At 44.3% G+C, this 17678-nt stretch overlaps 1 protein-coding gene across 3 annotated transcripts in view; it reads left to right on the forward strand.

Annotated features, from left to right (window-relative positions):
* Positions 1-17678, forward strand: part of PARN (poly(A)-specific ribonuclease) — a 186779-nt gene that overhangs the window by 7360 nt on the left and 161741 nt on the right. For 2 of the 3 annotated variants that reach the window (XM_075010325.1, XM_075010326.1), the window contains exons 2-7: positions 8687-8764; positions 9455-9534; positions 13351-13418; positions 13508-13589; positions 16291-16351; positions 17321-17486. In XM_075010325.1, coding sequence (XP_074866426.1) covers positions 8687-8764; positions 9455-9534; positions 13351-13418; positions 13508-13589; positions 16291-16351; positions 17321-17486 — 535 coding nt within the window. Of the gene's footprint in view, positions 1-7931; positions 8031-8686; positions 8765-9454; positions 9535-13350; positions 13419-13507; positions 13590-16290; positions 16352-17320; positions 17487-17678 lie in introns of those variants that run through there. The other variant, XM_075010327.1, reaches the window with a different exon arrangement.

Raw genomic sequence — 17678 nt, forward strand, 5'->3', positions numbered from 1 at the left:
CTAAGGGCTGCTGCACACGGTGACCATAGAGCCCCGCAGGGGCTGGAGAGAGAGCGTCTCTCAACCCCTCAGCTGATGGCTGCCATGGAGGACCCCGCAATTTCGATGTTGCGGGACGTGCAACGACTACACGGTCCCTACTTCGACGGGCGCTATTCCTATCCCCTCATGGGGTTAGCGGCTTTGACGTCTCGCCGCTTAACGTCGATGTTAACATCGAAATAGCGCCCAACACGTGTAGCCGTGACAGGCTCTATTTCGAAGTTAGTGCCGCTACTTCAAAGTAGCGTGCACGTGTAGACACGGCTAAAGGGACTTTGAAGTAGCCCAGGCACTTTGAAGTAGCCGCGGAGAAGATTTAGCCTAATGAAGTTCTGTATATTCACCGCAGCACTTCATTAGTAATCTCCCAACACCCTAGTTACCATTTCCCCTTTGAAGTTGGGAGCTAGTGTAGACACAGCCTAGAAGTTGGTGGATTTTTCTGAGCAGGTTTTGTATGAAAGTCACAGAATAAGGAGGAAGCTTAAGTCACTCTATTCTGAATACAACCACATTCAGAAATCCTATCCAGATTATTCATCAGAATATAACTAGGCAGAAAACTCTTTACTCCCTAAGCACTTTCAGTATTGCTATAATGTTGAAACTCCTTTGATTTTAAAATGTAAAATGCTGTTTGCAAAAGCTCCTAAATGTCTTCACCTAAAATGAATCCTGAATCTACACTACAGAATACAGGAACAAAGATAATGCAGATATTTTTCTTATGTGTGATCTCTAGTGTGAATTTTCGTGTATTAAATAACCAATGTCTCTAAATACACATTCTTTCTCTTTCTTTAGCTTTTGTGTTAACTAATCCAAAGTTTTTTTTCTTTCTATTGTGTACATCTCTTTTTAGATTTTGTACTTTCTATAGTTCAATGTACTCAAATAACTATTCTCTTGGGGGACCATGAAAACAATTCTAATTTGTAGCAATACTTTGTGCTTGGTGAAATTCATATGCCTTTAAAGAAGTGCAGTACCATTTCTAAATGAGGTTTTAGGCTAGCAGGAAGTCAGCTGGAGATTGGCTATTAACACATGGACTAAGGCAGGGGTCACCAACCTTCCTGGGGCAGAGTGCTGAAATTTGATCTTTCGACCTCTCTGAGTGCCAGAGATAATTTTAAAGTTGCTAATGGTCCTACTTACACCTTTGTTAATAAACAAGATGAAGATCTTTACCATTTAGGTGAAGTTTGGAGCAGTAGGTGGTGTGGGCTGCATGGGGGAGAAAGGGCAGGGCTGAGCTCCTCCCTCAGTGACGATGAAAATCTGCTCACATACCAATCTTGGCATATGTGTTGGGCATTGCTGACCCTTGGACCAAGGTCTGGTCAACTTAAAGTTATACCGGTATAGCAAGGTCTGTCACGTGTCCTGTTTCCCCCACACAGTTAATGGTAGAAGCCCCAGTCTGGATACATTTAACCTGCTATGATTTTATTATTCATAATCTAGAATAAATCATATTGGTAAGAAATTCTGTTTTGGTGTAAGTGCTACAATACAAATAACTTTTGCCACTCCAACTATACTACTTTAGGTACAGTGGCATAATGAACAGCCTAACAATACAAACAGGCCTTCTTTTACTTCAGAGCTTGAAGCAACTACCCTCAGACAGTATTTATAATTCTACCTAGTCTTGGTGGAAGGGATAGAACTCAAGATCCCCTAAGAGATAATAAAAGCTTTCTGATGGGAGTGAGGCTGAACTGTCACTTAGAATGGTAAGTCTTACTCGGGGCTTTTTTTCCAGCACAATGCAGTGGAACTGTGTACCACCACCTTTTTTTCTCAGCACAGCTGCCATTTTGGAATCTGGCTGGGGGTGGGAGGGGGTGGGGGGTCATGCTCTGAGCTGCCTGTGGTTCTTAAAGGAGACATTAGTGACTCCCGCTGCTCACTCTTCCAGCTCCCTGCCCTGCCTGCTGGCCCTGAAAGACTAGTACTCAGTTTAATTGGTTTAACTGTTGGCAGGAAGGATCTGGCCATTAAACCAATTACATTGAGTGCTAGTTTTTCATCGTGGCAAGGTGCTGGGAGCTGCCTCTGCTATAGGGCTTGGCTGGGAAGTAGCGGCAGCACATGGAGTTCCTCAGCCAGCAAGCGAATCCTGGATTTGGAGGGGGCAGTCTGGGGACATACAGGGGTGAAGGGTTAAGCCCGGGCGCGTGGGACACCGTGCAGGGCATTAAGCCTGGGCAGGGATTGGGGCTGTGCCAGAGCAGGGTGGGACGTTGATCCTGGGCATGGGTTGAGGCGGCACAGGGTGGGAGGGGGTTATGCCTGGGTGTGAGGAACTCCTCTACCACGAACTTATTTGCTTTAAAGAGCTGGGAATGTCACTGATTAATTAACCAGGCCCCATGGCTCTGTTTTTTTTTTTAAATTGTTAAAAAGGTAATGACATGCCAAAAATCCATGCAAACATCCAGGGTTCACAGTTAAAAAAAATCACGAAAAGTAAAACCATTCAAACCTCAGGGATTCAACAGCAACATTATTTAAGGCACAGTGTAAACACCGTTGTACTAACATGAAAGGGACTTGAAGGGGAATTCTTACAGTACAAAAATATCTACTTCAATATTTTGGCACAAGTGGTGAGTGAAGGTTGATTGAATCCAGCCTGAGCTCTGCTTTCGTTGCTTCTGCTGACTGACACTTTGAATTTAATTTCAGTATTCCACGTTACAGGCTGTTGCCTGGATGAAAAAAGGTTGTGCTGTAGTTGCCCTTGTATGCAAATCAATTACACAGTATAGGTAAAAAAAACATGTGGAGCTATCTTTCTGCTGATCTTAAACCAAATCCCAAAGACTCTGGTTCCTTCTTAGCATTTGTTGTTATGGTTCAGCAAGATTGTGATATTTTGCACAAAAAGCATCAACAACATATGTGGTGGTAGGCTAAATACTGGTGCCACGTTCTTGGCATGGCAGAAAGCCTACAAACAATTGTTAATATGTAATAATTTTGTGTATTGATTTCATTAAGTAACAGCTTTTTAGAAAAATCCCCAAGCAATCAGTTCCACAGGTTCACTGTATCAGAGAGGTAGCCGGGTTAGTCTGTATCTTCCAGAACAACAAGAAGTCTTGTGGCACCTTATAGATTAACAGATATTTTGGAGCATAAGCTTTCGTGGGCAAAGACCTGCTTCATCAGATGCATGAGTCATTGTGCGTTGTATGAAGAAATACTACTTTTTGCTTGTTTTAATGCTTCTGCCTATGAATTTCTTTGGGTGACCCTTAATTCTTGTGGTGTGTGAAGGAGTAAATAAAATGTTCTTGTTCATTTTCTGTATTATTTTCACATCTCACCTGATTTTATAGGCCTGTATCATATCCCTTCCAAGGTGTCTCTTTTCCAAGCTGTTTAGTCTAAATATTTTAATTGCTTCTCAAATGGAAGATGTTCCATATTCTTAACCATTTTCTTAACCATATCTTAACCATATTCTTAACCCCTTTTCCATACCTTTACTGATATTGAGGTACATGCTTATGGACTTGAGCAGCTGATTTTCATTCAATAAGCAGGGGTATGTATGCAGTGATGTTTAGTGTGGTGGAAAGTAAAAGTCTTTAACAAATGTAAGGCTCTTGTTAGACATATCCTGTAGAATTAAAACAAAGAATTTTTTTCCAATTATAGTTCAGTTTTATACAGTAAATCAAGCCTCTAATTTATGAGCCTATAGTTCAGCAATCGATATCAACTTCCTGATTAATCTTCATCCTATGGAAAACTTGAAAAATTAACTTGCTGTCAGTGTGGTGGACATCTAAGATTTCAGCGCATGGGTTGAAGGAGATGAGTGGTTGCTTTGAGGTGCCAGACCAAATTTCCATTTTCCACTCTTGTGCAAATCTATCATGGCAGAAAATTATCTCCTTATATATTGAATATGGCTATTATCTCCAGGGTAGAAATCTATTTTCCTAGTTGTGTACATTTGTAACGAGCCATCTATCAACGTGCTAGACTATGAACTGGAAGTTGTCCATGAGTTCGTGTACCTAGGCTCGACGATCTTGGACAACTTGTCACTTGATAGCGAGATCAACAGCGCATTGGAAAAGTTGCCACAACGTTCTCCAGGCTGACAAAGAGAGTGTGGGCTAGCAATAAGCTCACTGTACACACCACGGTGCAAGTCTGCACAGCCTGTGTTTCAAGCACACTGCTGTACGCCAGTGAAACATGGACTTTGCGCCCAAAAGAAGAGCAGCGGCTCAACACATTCCACATGCGCTGCCTTAGGCGCATACTCGGTATCTCATGGCAGGCCAAGGTCCCCAATAGTGCAGTGCTTGAGAGGGCAGGCACCGCCTCCATGTTCACCCTTCTCAAACAGAGGCGTATGCGCTGGCTGGGCCATGTCTCATGCATGACGGATGGCCGCGTACCGAAGGACGTCCTCTTCGGCCAACTGGCGTCTGGAAAGAGGCCGAAAGGGCGACCTAAATTGTGCTACAAGGACACATGCAAGCGTGACCTCAGCACTCTATCAGTGTGAACACCTGGCATTTGCTCACCTCAGACGGGCATGCCTGGAAACGGAGTGAGGGAAGCTCTTACTGTGTATGAAACTACCTTGGTGAAGGAAGCGGAAGACAGGAGAGCCCTCAGGAAGATCCGTGCCCATGATACCAGAGCGACATCTGCCTACTGCTGCTCACAGTGCGGAAAGGACTGCCACTCCCGGACTGGATTGCACAGCCACAGAAGACGCTGCTCGAATCAGTCTAAGTGGGGCGCAAACCCATGATCCCTTGGGATCGAAGGATGCCTACTACTACTACATTGGTGAAGTAATTGTCTCATTTGTGGAGTAGGAAAGCCCTCTTCATTGTTACCACAAGGACAGTAAATACAGATTGACTCCCTCTAATCCAAAACACTGTCATCTGGCAATATCAATAAACTGGCTTGATTTTAGTTAGCTAGATGACCACTTATCATGGGTTTGGCCAAGTTTCCCATAGTCCCATAAAGTTTGTTTCCAGCTACCAGTGCTGGCTCTCAGTGTTCTGTGCTGTTATTTGGCTGTAATTTGCCCCTAACTGTTTTAAGAGCCCAGTAAGCAGTGGAAGTGTTGGTAATGTGCTAGAAAATGCTGAGGTCTTGTGGGCTGACAAATTCTCTCATCTGGTACTGGTCAGGTCCTGAGGATTCTGGCTGATAGAGATTCAACCTGTACATGCTTTTCATTTCCAGCTTCCTCTTCTGCATCAAAATTAAATCTATATGTCAAATTTTTGTCTCCCCTTTTTTACTGTATATTGTCACTATGTGGAAGATCAGCCCACTCAGGATTCATCTTCTGGGGTTTGATTTTGTGCACCTAGTAGTCAGGTCAGCAGTCTACTCTTATATTCCTCAATAGCATGAGGGGTAAGGGAGGTCGACGGGAGAGTGAGGACAGTCAGGTAAGTCAGTGAGTTCATTCTAGCTACACAATTGCCTCAGCTAGAACTGCATATCTGCAATCAATTTTAATGTTTAGAGTAGGCTTGACCTGAGTCTTTACTTCAGTCTCTTCTTCTCTGCCCCTTATAGCATATTGGGTTAAAGCTTATCATCCTCACAGAGAGGATATGACTCCACGACTGTGACTCAAAAGGTGGTTATAATGAAGTCAGGGGCTTACAGCCCAGCCACAAGGAGAGGGCTGTCACCCCAAAACCTCCCCAATTTTAGTTTATGCTGGGGGGTCAGACTTATTGGCTTGGTGTATGAAAGGGATCAACACTGCTGCATTAGAAATGCTTGATCTGCATTTCCACTGCCATATCCCCATCAGACACTTACCATACTGTGGAAGAGGTTTATGTGGTAAATCCCTGAGACCTACAGTAGCTAGGCTCCTGGAGGAATGCTTCTACTGACCTAGGTCTACCTATGCAGGTGCTTAGGCTGACCTACCGAGATTGCAAAGTATCAGAGAGGTAGCCATGTTAGTTTGTATCTTCAAAAACAAAAAGACATCCTGTGGCATCTTATAGACTAACAGATATTTTGGAGCGTAAGCTGTGGTGGTCAAAGCCCCCTCACCCCACTCATGCATCTGATGAAGTGGGTCTGTGCCCATGAAAGCATATGCTCCAAAATATCTGTTAGTCTATAACATGGTTTCCCAAACTGGGGGGAGGGGCGTGAAGAAATTCTGGGGGGTGGGGCGTGAGGTGACCTAGCCCCCCTATCATTTCCTCCACCTGAAGAAAGAGCCAACCTTTGCTTTCAGCTCTCAGCCCCTACCATTTTATGCGGGCAACTTGGTGCAGCTTCTATAAAAAACACATGGCGAAGACCCATGTAGAGCTAGCTGCCTCCTGCAAAGATGAATGAGTGTTGTTTGTGGGAGGGCAGAGAAGTAGGATGAGGTTAGATGTGGGGCTGGTGGTGCCTGGCTTAGGGGGAGGGTAGGGATTCAGGCAGGTAGCTTGCAAGGCTCAGGCAGCTGGCTCCAGCATCTTGGGGCTCAGGCAGCTGGTGGGCAGCAGGTGGCTGACCCTGGTGGCTGGCTGGCGGGCGGGCAGGCGGCTAGCCTTGGCCGTGCAGATCTTGGGCAGTTAGGGCTGGGGAGTGGGTGGCTGGCCAGCTTTGGCAGCTTGGGGCTCAGGCAGTTGGCTTGGGCAACTGGCCTGCGACTGGGATGGGTGGCTGGTGGGTGGATAGCTGGCCCCAGCAGTGTGGGGCTTGGGTGGCTGGTGGGTGGGCAGCTTGGGCGGCTGCCTCACAGCACTTGGGCTGCTCTGGCTTGCCCTGACAGCGTAGGACTCAGGCAGGCAGCTTGGGCAGCTGGCCCGTGGCTTGGGCGGGCTGCTGGCCCCAGCAGTGTGTAGATTAGGCAGCTGGTGGGTGGCCTGCCCTGGCAGCGTGGGGCTCAGGCAGGTGGCTCTGGTGGTTGGCTCACAGGACTTGGGCGACTGGTCCAAGCAGATGGTGAGTGGGTGGCTCTGGCAGCACAGGGCTTAGGCAGGCGGGTGGCTGGCACAGGGCTCAGGCAGCTGGCCAGCTTGGGGCTGCACCAGGCACCCACAAGGGGCTAAGAAAAACTATTTATGCTTATTTTTAATTTTAAATAACATTGTTATATTAAGATTTAGTATTTATTACAAATTACAAATTGAATAGTTAAAGGGGGGGTGGATAATGGTAAAGAACAGGTGGAGGGCATGAGGGTCTCTCAAAAATCAAGAGGGGCATTATGCCAAAAAATTTGGGAACCCTGGTCTATAAGGTGCCACAGAACGAGATTGCAAAGCATGTGAAATCTTTCACAGGGCTGGAGGACTTAGACCTAATTTTGCACCGTAGATCAGGCCTTACACCCTGACTGCTCTCTCTCGGCTCCTACTGCCCTTCGAATCAGACACTAGGGCTGGAAAACATTCTGCTCTCTGCTGGCTGGGGCACCCGTGTAGGATTTGTCCCGTTACTAGCTCTTTCTGCTCGTTTACATTTTCTGTGGTTTAGCTTTGCTGACGGTTGAGGACTCCCCCCGCCCCATTTTTGGGGTCAGCCCCTACACTGCATCTGGCTGCCACACTTAACGCATCCCCTGTATAAAGCACATCGCAGCGGGTGAGAAACGCCTAGGGGAACAGCGAGGCGCAGCCCTGAAGAGCGCTACCCCCGGGGGACGCCGCTGGGTGGGGAGTGGCTCGCGGAGGCGGACTGAGCACGGGACCCCCCCGTGGCTCGCGCTAGGCCACGACCAGGGCACGGGGAATCCCGAACCCGAGGTGAGAGAACGCGCGCGCCCAGAGACGCCGCCGCTCTACAGCCCCTCCCTTCGCCGGACTGGCTCCACCCCCTCCGCGTCACGTGCCGGAGAGGAGGTGGGGAGGGGGTTGTTTCCGGAAGTGTTTCGGCGCGGGCAGAGCCGGGTTTCGGGCGCTGCGTGCGGGGCTCCGGCCGGGCCGTTCCGGGCCGGGCCGCGGGGATGGAGATCATTAGGAGCAGTGAGTGACGGGGTGCGCGCCGGTCTTCCGGGGTCCGGCCTCATCGCTCTGTCCCCAGGCCGTCTCACCGGGCCCTGGGAGCCGGGACCTCGTGAGGGAGTCGTGGCTCCGCTGTGCTCGGGAGCTGCGTGTGCCCCGCGAGTGACACCCGCTGCGGCGTGGGGGGGCCGGCCGGGCCCGCGCGGCAGCCTCCGCTCAGCCGCGCCGAGGGAGCGGGCGGGGAGCGCTGGCGGGCTGCGTGCAGCCGCCTGACAGGAGCCGGGGCTCCATGCGCGGGCGGGCAGCGGCAGCTGGCGCCGCTGTGACCCCCCCGCCCCCTGAAGCCTAGCTCCGTGCTGCTGCCCGAGGCCCTGCCCTGGCCTGGCGCGGGCCGCGGCTGGGGTGGTCTGGTCCCGAGCGCGAGCCGAATCGTTGGGCGCCAGGACTCGTCCCTCCTGTCTGCTGCCCCGGGGCTGCCGGCTTCTCTCCAGCGCCACGGCCGCTGTGCGACTGGGCGCTGCGCCTCTCAGGGCCCTGCTGTCTGGGAGTTCCTGGTGGGAGGTCGGCAGCTCTGGTCCCGCACACGAACTGGGGGCGGGATGGGATGGGACAGGATGGAGGCTCCCTGCCAGTAACAGCCCTGTGTTCAGGCGGTGGTTTTTCTGATTGCTTTACAGATTTTAAAGATAACCTACCTAAAGTGTACGAAGCCATCCAGGAGGCAGACTTCTTGGCTATTGACGGGGAGTTCTCAGGTACTGTTATGGTTTGTGAAAGCCCGAGGTGCTGCCCTGCCCCGGGCTTGAAGTAGTTTCCCTGGTATACAGGGTTTATAATTTGGTTCAAGGGCTGGCAGCAGCCCAGCCCTAGATGTGATAACTGTCATCAGAATTATGTGTTGTTCTCAGGTGTCTGAACAGGGAAATGAAATACCTAAAGTAAAAATTAAGTTAAAATGTCAGTCTTTCCTTTTGCCTTATGTATTGCATAGAGAGGCCTCAGTCATTTAAAAGTACTTTTCATGCTGCTGTTGGTTTGTGACTTAATTAACTCAAGCTCTGGTGATGTGTCTTGAGACCCATCGATCTCCTGTCATTGGTACCATGAGATGTGCAATCAGGATCATTTATATAACTGGTGAAAAATACAAATAAGGTTTTATAGTTGTTTTTGGAAATACATGCCTTTGCTACCAACACATTATCTTTCCTGAACTCACCCGATTGTTTATGCAGAGCAACATAGTTCAATTGGGTTTTGTGTAAAGAGTCATTCACTTACAGGGGAAGAATCTTTTGTTTGGTTCTATGGTAACTTGTACACTCGTAATATAATACTATGTGAGTTTCAGAGTGGCCTAGGGTTCCTGACTAATTTCCTTTTGTTGCTCCTCACTTATCCTCTTCATATCGCTTTATTTTTATGTAACATTTCCTGTATTTTAGGAATCAGTGATGGACCATCTGTTAGCACATTAACCAATGGTTTTGACACACCAGAAGAAAGGTATCAAAAACTTAAAAAGGTAAATATAGAACTTATGAATTAAAATTAAAATTTTGAAGTACGGTAGTGCCTCGATTTGTGTGAGTGTTGCGTTCCCATGTACCCTTGTGTAACTCAAATTTTGTGCAACTAGGGGGTGGCTTTTTTCCTCAGCGGGCTACTGGGGGGTGGGGGCGGTTTGAGCTGGAGCCATGTGTAGGAGTGGTGAGCCAGTGGGGGGTTGTAGTGGGGCTGGAAGGGTTGAACTGGAGCCACACATGAGGGTGGGAGGTGAGCTGGAGCCAGAGCTGGGCAAGGCGGTGGGGGATGAGCTGAAACCATGCACAGGTGGTGAGCGGTGCTAGGGTGAGGGGGGTTGGAACTGGGGCTGGGGTGGGGGTTGAACTGGAGCTGCAGGTGAGGGGGTGGTGAGCTGGAGCTGGGCAGGGAGGTGAGCAGTGAGCCTGGGGTTTGGGGTGGGGGGTGAGCCAGAGCTGTGCGCGGGTGTTGAACTGGGTCTGGGGGTTGAACCAGGGCCCAGAGGGAGTGGGATTTTGAGATTCACTTAACTCACATAAGTGTTTACTGTATTTTGTTGTCCTTGGTAGGAGGTGGAAATATATCTGAGACTAGAACATATTGTTCACAGAATATATCAATATGTCATGATAGGCATTATTCTGAGAAAAAATAAATACTCAGAGATAAAAATTTGAATTTGAGCAAGGAGAATAGGGGCTAAATGTTTAACTTTGCCCATATTCTGAAATCTGTCTTCCAACAAGATGTTGGCAGGGAAACAGTGGAGACAAGTATGATTTTAAATTTCTATTAAGCTAAAGACATTAGGCATTGATTAAAAACAATATTTTTGTTCTCTTTAGCCTTAAGTAAGGCAATGCTTATCCTTTTAAGTTGAAATCTGGCAAAGTCTGCTTGATAGCCTCTGGCATTGGTCTAACAGTGGTCAAATGCAACACATCATAGTGGTAAAGTGCCTGTATCCAGTCCACACTAGTTCTTTTATCTATGGCTGTGTCAACACTTGCATCCCTCTTTTGCAAGAGGTATGCAAATAAGGGAAATTGATAATGCAAATGAGGTGTAGATTTGTATATCTGGCACCTCATTTGCATATGCTATGATTTGTATATTATTTTAAAATAGCCTCTTTCGAAAGAAGAAAACCAGTGTAGACACTCCTCTTTCGCAAGTAAAACCCATTTTTGCAAGACTCCTTCTTCTCATTAAAAAAAGGGAAGAAGGAGTTTTTCGAAGATGGGGTTTACTTTTGAAAGAGCAGTGTCTACACTTGTTTTCTTCTTTCGAAAGAAGCTATTTTAAAATAACATGCAAATGAGGTGCCAGACATGCAAAACTGCACCTCATTTGCATTTTTATTTCACATTTGCATCCATCTTTCAGAAGAGGAATGCAAGTGTAGACGTAGCCTATGTGAGTAGCATTGATGCTAGATCAGTATTTCTCAAACTGTAGGGCGGGTCGCCCATTGGAGGTGTAGAAATTGAGTGCCCATACCATTCTTTTACGAAAGAGCTCTGGCTGTCAGTCCCAGGAGTTGCTGAAGGACTGTGCACGAGAGGCTACGATAAAGCAGACAGCTCAAGGCTTGTCATCTACCCTCTTCCCCCTCCAACCTCAAATCCTCACTCAGAGTTGAGTTATGCTCTCGTCACTTTCACCTCAGTCCCTCACCAGGAGTCAGCTCTCTTTCCCCTACCTCCTTTCCGCATGTCATCTGGAGGAGCAGAGCTGGGAGGTGGCAGCAGTTTTATTAAATCTGCTTTGAAAAATAATAATGTGAGAAGTGATGCTCATCAATATCACCCTTACTTCTGTGCTTCCTTCAGAGTTGGACGCCCACCTAGTAGCCTCTGGTCTCCACTCTGCCTTCAGAGTTGTGTGGCAGAATATGTACTTGTGGGCCTATGGGTGTAAATTACTGCAGACAAAAAGAAGGGTAGCTTTGTTAGATACGTTTGAGAACCTCTGAGCTAGACAAATCATACAACGTGAGAAATTTTATATCTGACGTTAAGCACAAGGCCAGATTGCCTGTGTATGTAAAAAGGGGGAAACAAATACCACCAACTGAGAACTCTTTGGGCCACTGCCAGATGAAATGGGGAAGAGAGATGTTGGCAACTCAGTTTTAGTGTTTGTCCAGATGAATAGATATGGTGAAGCAAGCTGGGGTGTAAATTAATGTTGCCTCTAATCTTTTTCCACCCATTTATGGACTTTTTTTCTATTTTTGTGCAGAATAATTTTTTTTCTGTGTACACTGAGACCTGTGCAAACAAAAACCTTTTTGTGGGCATTCTGCTAATCTCATAGTTGGCATTTGAATGTCTCGTGAGCATCTGCATAAGCACCCAGTTTACAGAGAACACTGATGTAAATCTGCAGTATTCCAGCATCCCACACAGTGAATGTTCTTGTGTGTACTTACTGCTACACAACGACGCAAAGTGCACTAGTGAATTAGCACGTGCAGCAGCAGGGTTAACAGAAAGTGACTGCACGGCACGGTGGAGAAATGTAGATTTATATCCCCACTTGCAACACATTACTAACCTACCTCATAGCGATGCCCTTTATTGTTGTGGCAATAGCTTTCATTTAACAAATTTGGCAATAGAATCTACATTAGGTATTTTTTTTTTTTTTCAAAATACTATAATTTGGTATTGGACCTGCTTCAATTACTGCTCAGCAGGGTGGATAGATTTACATCATTGATTTAAATCACCAAAAGAAATCATTTAAATCATGGTACCAAAGAAGCTAAGTCTGACTGTACATAGAATGCACTTAACTTTGAAGTAAGCCGTTACATTCTGTGGCCATGAAGCCCCAAAATAAAGGGCAGTTATTTATTATGTAGAATAAAACAAAAAAACCGATACTCAGAGGCAACTAGCAACTCTGGATTTCTCTTACTGCAGCTTTCTATATTGTATACTTGAGTGATTAGATTCTAAACCTATTTAACTAATTGAATTTATTTGCTGTGGGCTATAAAAGCTATTACATCTATTTCTTTCAAGGGATTTTTGGCTACAACACTAGATTTTTCGAGCAAGGATTTAACAAATTGATATCATATCTGTATATTTTACATGCTATTAGGGATTACAGTTAGAATGATTAAAATTCAAGAGATTAGAAGAACAGTTGTATTTTTAATTTTGTTTACTTTGTGGTGTTCTTAGTTCTTTATGTATAACTGCACTGTTTCCCTCTGAATAATTTATCAGTTTCACCTTTCCAAAAGATGTTCCTTTTCAAGATTGCTGTGTACACAATCCACAACAGGTGACAGTTATATTATAAGTATCAGGAGGTACTTCTGAGACAGGTATATCACCTGAAACTACTTGAGTGCACTTGAAGTTGATCAAATCTGTGGTGTCCCTTTAAAAAGAGAGAATAGAACATATGTCTAAAAAGCTGGGTTTAGTTTATATGTGGTAATGGAAGCTGCAACAATATAGGTTTGCTGCATGAGAAACAGATCTATTCACTGTCCCTGTTGCATGAAGTGCAGAAAAAGATTGCAAAAACAAAGAAAAGGTAAAAATGAAATGCTAAACTTCAAAAGAAAAATGGAACCTTGTTAGTAAAAATAATTTTATTAAACATGAATCATACGTAGCTAAAGGTCCTTTTAAAACTAAGGTTTAAACTAATGTTGAGGTATTTTCATATTTAAAGGTAAAACCAGTATTTAACAATGAGGTACAAATTTGAGACTCACACAAATAAGTTTTTCCAAGAATGCCTCTCATATCAAAATATTTTGTCATCATTATTCTTTCCTGTTTCTTTTCAGCATTCCATGGACTTCTTGCTTTTTCAGTTTGGCCTTTGTAGTTTTAAATATGACCCCACAGAAGCTAAGTATGTGTTTTTCTTGTCTTATTGCAATTTTTTTTAATACTGGATAATTGATAAACTCTGTTTTGACTTGTGACTGTTACCTTTCACAGGTACGTAATGAAATCATTTAACTTCTATATTTTTCCAAAACCCTTCAATAGAAGTTCACCAGATGTCAAGTTTGTCTGTCAGGTTAGTGAAAAAACAGGTTTTTATATATAGATATACACACTGGAAGACTTCTGAGAATGATTTTTGGGAAAATTCTGTAACAGTGTTAACTTTTTTTATTCCATAAAGCATTTTCACTTATGTACAATTCAATATTTGTGCAATTTCTCTTACTCTCCCCAGTGCATAGAGAGAGAAAACAAGTTTTATTAAAAGAACATTAGTGGGACCATATTCTTTAAATTAACAACACTGAGAGGAAAAATTCAGTAAAGATCATGCCAAGGGCTTTTTTTTTCTGCTGGAAAGCTGCATTCTGGCACCTTTTTTCCTTGGGTGAGGTAGGACAGGACAGGATGCCACACTGGGTGGCTTGCGCATGGCCACGCCACCCCCGGAGATGCTCTGGGCAGTTTGCACATGGGTGCACCACACCATGCTGGGAGCTGCTCTGGGTGGCTCACGCATAGCCATGCCATTTTGGGAGATACTGTGGGTGGGAGAGTGGAGGAGCTCCTGTATGAGGTGGGTGTGGGCCCGTTTGAGGCTGCAGGGGGTGAGTTTAACCCTGGGGGCTGGCAGGGGGAAATGAGCCTGGGGTCGGGTCGGTTTGAGGCTGCGGTTGTGCGTGGGGGTTGGGGGTTTAAGCCTGGGATCGGGGTCGTGTGAGGCTGTGGGTGGGGGGGTGGGGATTGGGGGTTTAAGCCTGAGGGCAAGGGGGTGATTTGGGGTTGCGGTGAGGGGGGTAGGCCTGGGGGCAGGAGGGGTATGGTTTGGGACTGTGAGGGGTTAAGCCATCTGGGGGTGGTTTGTGGCTGCAGGGGCTTAAGCTGTCATGGGGTGGGGTGTTGAGTTCCAGCACCATTTTTCTAGAAAGAAAAGCACAGGTAATGACCTCTTTAAACTTCTGTGTCTTAACACAGGGCTTAGTTTTTATAACATTATAAAGTATTTTCTTACTCAGCTTTTTTCTCCTTATCCGTTATCCTGCTCTTTCTCTGTCCTTGGTTTCCAAGCTGTTGCCAGAATTTCTGGGCTCTTGGGATTTTGCCAAACCAGTTCCTTCACTTGATTACCCTGCTCATTTCTTCCCTCCCCTTCACATCCACACAACTCCTTTTCTCTATATATTTATTTTCTTCCTATGTCTCATCTTTATCTCATTAAAAATAAAACATTATGTCAGAGCCTGTGCTAAGCACTAAAGGAAAGCAAGCAGACAACATACCTTTTCCATCTGACTCTTTTCTAAGAGTTGGTGTACTTTTGTGCTAGAAAAAAGAGTGGTAAAAAAAGGTATAACTTGGTAGAGCCCACAATATCAATTGTCTACTACTTGATAGTTCTTATTGCAGAAAAGGGCATTATCTATTTTAAATTACATAAGAATCAATACATCCCAATTACTTAAATTCACATTGGGTATGTCTACACTTGCATTCCTCTTTTGAAAGAGGCATGCAAATGAGGTAAGTCAAAAATGCGAATGAGGTATGCAGTTGCATGTTCAGCACCTCATTTGCATATTCTAATATCAAAAGAGCTTCTTTCGAAAGAATACAGCCAGTGTAGACGCTGCTCTTTCAAAAGTTAAACCTATCTTCGAAAGAATCCTTCTTCTCTTTATGGATTCTTTTGAAGATGGGTTTAACTTTTGAAAGAGCAGCGTCTACACTGGCTTTCTTCTGTCGAAAGAAGCTCTTTTGAAATTAGAATATGCAAATTAGGTGCTGAATATGCAAATATATACATTTGCATTTTCAGTTTAACTCATTTGAATGCCTCTTGAAAAACGAATGCAAGTGTAGACACACCCCATTATGTTGTATTACACTTCTAAACAATCTTGAGCTTCATGTGACACTTTGGGCAAACTAAAATCATAGTGGCTTTTTATTATAATTTAAACACACTACTATATATTAATTGGTGCTATTATGGTATAAAGGTATAATTGGCGATACACATCTCCTAGAACTGGAAGGGACCGTGGGAGGTCATCTAGTCCAGTCCCCTGCCTCCTTGGCAGGACCAAGTGCCATCCTTGATATCTGTTTGCCCCAATCCATGAATGGCCTCCTCAAAGATTGAGCTCACAACGCTGGGTTTAGCAGACCAATGCTCAAGCTACTGAGTTATCATTCCCCCCCATTGTGGATATGATGTTACGGTTTTAAAATGCATTGTTATCCATGTGCATGACATGCATCATCTTTTAGGAACAAGTTAGGAGAAAATGCTGATGGAGAGATTTAATTATGATTGACTTATTTTACTATCTATCAAACTTTGTTTTAATAAACTAATTAATTGCACAAACTGTCATGACTTCACTAATATAATGCTTTGACAAAGAAAATGCTAGGGTGCGTCTACCGTAGGAACTAACTTTAAAGTTAATGTTGAAGTTAGGTGCTACTTTCAAGTAGCTGGTGGAGAGCCTATACACGTTTTCCTTTACTTCAAAGCCCAACTTTGAAGTACTTACTCCATTCCTGAGAAGGGAGTAGTGCCCTGCTTCAAAGTTTAAGTTCGAAGTAGGGTGTGCGTAGGTGCTCAACTTAGTCTGTTACTTTGATGTTGTACTTCAGAGTTTTTTGTAGCGTAGACATGGCCTTAGTGTTTTTATCAAACATGTTTAAGTGAGTTGTTTTTTAATTTACCTTTGAAAAATCTCAGTGGTGTGTAATCAGTCACAAAGTTTTTCTTTTTTCCCTCCCAGAGTTCAAGTATAGACTTTTTAGCAAACCAAGGATTTGATTTTAATAAAGTTTTTCGCAATGGTAAGCTTTTTTCATTTAACACTATATTTTTCTCTCCTCCATTTCCTGTTTAAAACAAAAGGCAAAACATACAATTTGAGCTTCTAGTAAAATTGTTACATAAGGTCATAGCTTATTTGATGTTTTATTAATGCAGATAACTATGCAGTATTTATGGGGAATATCAGGATGGCGGAGTGACTATATCCATCTATACTTGCCTGTTTTACAGCAAGTGGCTACTTGTTCAGGCTTATCTTAGTGATGATTTTTTTCAGTGGGAAAACACAAACCAAAGTTGCAATCTTTCCAAAAGAGCTTTCCTATACTTTTTACTATTTGATCAATGGCATTTTTTGTCTCATCATACCGTAAAACTAATGATTGGACAGTTGTCATTACTTACTATGACAGTGTTCCAAAGTAATTTGATCTTTTTTCCTCAGTTTAGGTACCAATTATTGTCCCTTTTCTATTCATCCCTTTTCTTTCGTTGCAGGTTTCTTAAGGTAATTAGAACCTGCATATATTTTGCAAATCTTCCCTGTGAGATACAGGGCAAACACTTCAAAGGTCCTTGACATCTATAGCAATCTGTGGCTGTGGTGCTAAGTTATATGCATATGGGTAGATCCTTATTTATTTGGTTTGTGGTAGCACTTAGGATACCTGGTCGTGGATCAACAATCTGAAGGCCCATTAAATTCATTGACATTTTATGCAGATATAGGTGTCTGCCTGTGCGGATCAGATTTCAAGAGCAGGGCCTAATGTGCTTGTATGGCTGCCAGCTGCTCGAGCGCTCTGTAAAGAAATGCATGGTAACTAGAGATTAGGAAGGGAAACACAGAAGAAATATTTGACATGTACAGATGCATTTCCCCTCCCCCCTCCAATTTTTAAGAGTGTATCATCACTGCAATAGTTATTAAACTTCTCTGTGCTGTGCAATATTTGCTTGCTTTTAAACCTGTAGAATATTTTTCACAGGAATCCCTTATTTAAATCAGGAAGAGGAGAGACAATTACGGGAGCAATATGATGAAAAACGTTCACAGTCCAATGGTGCAGGGACCCTTTCATACATTTCTCCTAATGCCACAAAGTGTCCTGTGACTATTCCTGAAGATCAGAAAAAATTCATTGAGAGAGTGGTGTAAGTAGAAATATGAAAAATGAAAACGCGTGCACACTGTTATTTATGTGGCATTTCTCCATTGTGAAGTTGCCTAAAAACTCAAAGTTGCCAGTGTTCTGATTCTTAATTTCAGTTTTAACAAATGTTCCTTTTAATCAGGCTTTTTTGCTGCTCATCTGTAACTTTCAGTAATCTATCTTCAACTACATT

The sequence above is a fragment of the Carettochelys insculpta genome, chromosome 16, assembly GCF_033958435.1.
Source record: "Carettochelys insculpta isolate YL-2023 chromosome 16, ASM3395843v1, whole genome shotgun sequence".
Taxonomy (NCBI): domain Eukaryota; kingdom Metazoa; phylum Chordata; order Testudines; family Carettochelyidae; genus Carettochelys; species Carettochelys insculpta.